At 39.7% G+C, this 2,313-nt stretch overlaps 1 protein-coding gene across 1 annotated transcript in view; it reads right to left on the reverse strand.

The window, feature by feature from the left end:
* The window catches only part of LOC101851999 (nucleoporin NUP159), a gene marked incomplete at its 5' end in the record, with an annotated part of 16,662 nt that overhangs the window by 5,684 nt on the left and 8,665 nt on the right, over positions 1-2,313 (reverse strand). The window contains 1 exon segment of the mRNA XM_005113108.3: positions 1,952-2,068. Coding sequence (XP_005113165.2) covers positions 1,952-2,068 — 117 coding nt within the window.

Below are 2,313 nucleotides of genomic sequence, written 5' to 3' on the forward strand. Positions count from 1 at the left end.
CACACACACACACACACACACACACACACACAAACACACACACACACACACACACACACACACACTCATACATAAACACAACAGACACAAAAGCGGTCCCTGTCTGCCAACACAATACATCAAAGACATACAAAAAAGACGTTTATAGATTTTCATATTTTGAAGTTTAAAATAAAAAAAGCCCAAACAAAACTCAAACGAAACAAAACGGAGCAACAGGGCGAAATAAACGCTATCTCGCGAAAGTATATCCCCTTTAAAACAGAACAAAAAGAAAAACAAAGAAAACAAAACGAAACAAAACGAAACGAAATGAAACAAAAACGAAACGAAACGAAACGAAACGAAACAAAAACAAAACAACCCCCTCCCCAAAATAGAAAATACGTAAATCACAAAAAGCAGACGACAACAGCTGTAAGCTTTCTTCACAATCCAGACACCGTGACAGAAAACCGCAGACGCCCCATATACCGTAGATCAGAAATCTACAATTTATATATTTGGCAACTTGGCAACACATGACGTGTCACTTTTCCCATATATTTAACTACGACAGCAACAGAGTTGAAAGTTGGCAAGTACCTGCAAAAAGATAGATAGGTCCCCACGACAGAGCCCGATTTTTTATTTATTCATTTCCTGAATTTAGAAAAATATATCTGACAAAAAGTTCCCGTCCTTCTTTGGCCTTTGTGATTATTCCACTGAGAAACGAAACAAATCTGCGTAGCTGTCCTCCACAGCGGAATAGATCTAATAATATATGTACGCTATATGTAAAATTTAACCATAGATGTATATTATGTATATATGTATGTGTATAAAGTGAAGATCACCATGACAAGCAGACCAGACCTAACAAACAAACAAACAAACAAACAGACGTACACACAGGCAAACAAAAACGCAAGGAAAAAAAGCAAGATACGACCTTCAGACATAAGAAGAACAGTGACATTGAGAAAACAAGGTACAGGAAATGAAACAAACAATCAAATAGACAAACACGCAGCTAAACAAACAAAGAAACAGCCAAAGGAAAGGGCGAACAATGAAAGTAATGGTACTCTTGTAGACCCGACCACCTCACCAAAAGAATGTGAACAAAACAGACAGACCCTAAAACAAAAAAAAACAAAACCCAAAAACTGAATTATAACCAAACAAATAGGCAAAACTATAAACACACAGCAAACATACAAACATCAAACAAAGAGACAGCAGGAAAAAAAACCAAGAGAAAATTTTAAAAACAGCAATCATACAACACATCATACAAACAAACAGCAAACAAAGAAACAAACATACAGACAGTGAACATACAAGCAGCAAACAAACAGAGTAAACATACAAACAAACAAACAAACACACAAGTAGCAAATAAACAAACAGCAATCATTCAAACAGCAAACAAACCAAAAAAAACAACAACCCAGCAATCTTACAAACATCATATTAACAAACAGCAAACCAAAAAAAATTTCCCAGCAAACAAACAGACAAACAAACAGCAGACAGACAGACAGACAAACAAATGAGCAGCAAACAAACAGACGAACGAAAAAGAAACCCAGCACACAGACAGATAAACAAACAGCAAACAAACAGACAAACGAACGATCAGCAAACACACAAAGCGATGGAGTATAGAAAGAACACCAGCACCACAGCAGCGGTCAAGAGGCCGAGAGGGAAACAAGAGCAGAGCATCGCCATGATGAAAGCAGGACGCGCCCCGGACGCGTCCGTTGCCAGGGGTTACCGGTTGCCAGGGGTTACCGGTTGCCAAGGTTACCGGTTGCCAAGGGTTACCGGTTGCCAAGGGTTACCGGTTGCCAGGGGTTACCGGTTGCCAAGGTTACCGGTTGCCAAGGCTGCCGGTTGCTAGGGGATACAGAAGTGCTTCTAGGGACACCCTTCCCAGCATGCAAAGTGTGTAATCTGTTACCTCTTCCTCTTCGTGAGTTTCTGCCTGTTTTGATTCTTCTTCTTCTTCTTCTTCTTTTTCTTTTTCTTCTTCTTCTTTCTCTTCTTCTTCTCCTTTCTTTTCTTCTTCTCCTTCAGGCTGAAATACGCGTGAGACTCATTGAAGAAAGGGAGAAGCTAACTATTGCTTAGAAGGGATAGGGGGCTCGATTTTCATCTTTTGTAAAAGTTTTAAAATATAATCGATAGTTGTTTGTGGAAAATAAGATTGGGAGGGGGGTCTGGAGAGATGGATATATAGATAGAAGGAAGGGAAAAGAGAGGGGGGGAGAGAGGGAGAGAGAGAGGGAAAGAGAGAGAGAGAGAGAGAGAGAGAGAGAAGAG

Source organism: Aplysia californica, unplaced genomic scaffold (assembly GCF_000002075.1).
Source record: "Aplysia californica isolate F4 #8 unplaced genomic scaffold, AplCal3.0 scaffold01623, whole genome shotgun sequence".
NCBI classification, from domain to species: Eukaryota; Metazoa; Mollusca; class Gastropoda; order Aplysiida; family Aplysiidae; genus Aplysia; species Aplysia californica.